This window comes from Garra rufa, chromosome 15 (assembly GCF_049309525.1).
Source record: "Garra rufa chromosome 15, GarRuf1.0, whole genome shotgun sequence".
In the NCBI taxonomy this organism is placed as follows: Eukaryota; Metazoa; Chordata; class Actinopteri; order Cypriniformes; family Cyprinidae; genus Garra; species Garra rufa.
The window spans coordinates 7,322,608-7,324,592 of NC_133375.1; the positions used below are offsets into that span (position 1 = coordinate 7,322,608).

General features: G+C 35.4%; 1 protein-coding gene across 1 annotated transcript; it reads left to right on the forward strand.

Moving 5' to 3' along the window:
• The first annotated feature begins 529 nt into the window (after positions 1–529).
• Positions 530–1,558, forward strand: her3 (hairy-related 3). Its single transcript, XM_073818730.1, has 4 exons — positions 530–589; positions 695–790; positions 904–985; positions 1,086–1,558. The coding sequence occupies exons 1-4, from the start codon at positions 536–538 to the stop codon at positions 1,556–1,558; spliced, it is 705 nt and encodes a 234-aa protein (XP_073674831.1). The 5' UTR covers positions 530–535.
• The last annotated feature ends 427 nt before the right edge of the window (positions 1,559–1,985 follow it).

Sequence of the window (1,985 nt, forward strand, 5' to 3'; positions counted from 1 at the left end):
GACGAGAGCTTGTTCGTTCATTTCTATTTAAACTAATGCAATTAAATATAAGATAATATATAAGAAAAAAACATAAGATAATATTATTATAAGGGTTAGCCCATGTTGAAAAGCCCCAGTTTGCAATTTCAAATAAAATTAATTAGACATGGAAGTGACATGAGGAAAGTTAATTACATATTACGCCAATACGAGCAAATAATAATAAAAATATTTTATTTTAACGTGTATTTTCCTTCTGATTGTAGAATTTATAAGTATTATGGTTTATAAAAGTGAGTAGCACCAAAGTCAATCTTAGGCTCCTTTTTGTGAGAACAAAAGCACAACCAGAAGAGCAACTTCACGCTGATTGGGTGTTCAGCAGAAACTAAATGGATGCTCTTTTTTGCGCACCAATGATGTGAGCAGTGCATTGAGATGTTAAGTAAGTCTCTCTTTATAAAGCAGGATACTGGGAAGAATTCCTTCACTCTAACACAAGGAAACTGGATAATTCTTCTGGGTGTCTAAGAGCATCACGCATTTAAGGACAATGCCTGCAGCATCAGACAGAGTGGTAACTGCGAAAACTCAGAGCGTTAAAAAGGTGCATAGAGTTATGAGTTACATTATTTTTTCTAAACAGAAAATCTAGAACTTCTTTATCCGCGGGTGTTTATTGTATTTTAAATATATATATTTTTTCTTTCAGGTGTCCAAACCACTAATGGAGAAGAAAAGAAGGGCACGTATCAATAAATGTTTGAATCAATTAAAAAGTCTCCTGGAGAGTGTCTGTTCGAACAATGTAAGTAATTTAAATGGATTTAATCTTCTAAAATTGTTTGGATTTATTAAAATTCTAACATTTAATATCTGTCTCACACATAACTGATCTGTTTATATTTGCATATTTTTCAGATCCGCAAGCGAAAATTGGAAAAGGCTGATATTTTGGAGCTGACGGTTAAACATCTGATGCATGTGCAAAACACCAAAAGAGGTTTGTTTGCCATCCGCATTTAAAGAATTATTATTTATTACATTTCCATCTTAAACGTGTTATTGGAAAATAATAACTAAATAATGATTTCTAAATCTAGGAATGAACACAGTTTGTGACTCTACTGAATATCGAGCTGGCTACAGAAGTTGTCTCGCCACTGTCAGTCATTATCTTCTCGCATCGGATGCAGACAGAGACTCCCGCTCCATCTTGCTGACACATCTTACTAGCGGTCCCAACCACGCCAGAGTTCCTGATTTCAGTACTGCGGAGAGCGACCCTACACAGGTTCTTGCAACAACAAGTGCGCTTTGTCGATCACTCAAGGTTTCGCTTAAAACAGACGCTCATTGTTCCAACTTGCAGCCAAATTCAGACAGATATTACTGCTCTATGCCGAAGAGGACTGAAATTTGTGATATGGACAAAATATCATTTAACGCACAGGCTGGGACCCATGGATCCAAGAAGCTCCAAACCGCACACTTCAGTCTTAAAAATAGTACAAAGGTTGATGAGTGCTGCAATTTTTCCGAAGCCTTGAAACAGAGTTATTGGCGACCTTGGTAAATCTGAAGAACTTTAAATGCAACTGTTTTAACACTTAGACTTTATAAAGTAGCTCTAATTTTGCCTCTCATGCACTGTATATGTAGATCCTATTTTTTTTTTATATAAATGATGACAAAAGTTTATTTTAATAATAAAAGATTTAAAAATACAACATTGGATTGAGTTTGCTTATTATGTAAACGGACATATGTGTGTGACTGGATGTAGACGTCAGCTGTGGCGGAGATCTAATCCGTGCCTTTTACTTTGTAATGTAATAGAATGAAATATGTACAATGCACTGCATTGTGTTGTACGATCATTCTTTATGAAAAGTAATCTTTATTTGAGACAGGCCTACTGTTGACTCAACATGTGAAAAGGCTAAATGATGGCCACCATGCTTTCCAAAATCCAACACCTCGACCTCACTGTAAAAAAAAAA

Excerpts from the sequence above, each read along its gene's own strand:
- her3 (XM_073818730.1), top strand. The coding sequence starts at position 536 with ATGCCTGCAGCATCAGACAGAGTGGTAACTGCGAAAACTCAGAGCGTT. Across the intron at positions 590-694 it reads AAACTCAGAGCGTTAAAAAG|GTGTCCAAACCACTAATGGA; the intron begins GTGCATAGAGTT and ends TTTTTCTTTCAG. Across the intron at positions 986-1,085 it reads TGTGCAAAACACCAAAAGAG|GAATGAACACAGTTTGTGAC; the intron begins GTTTGTTTGCCA and ends TTCTAAATCTAG.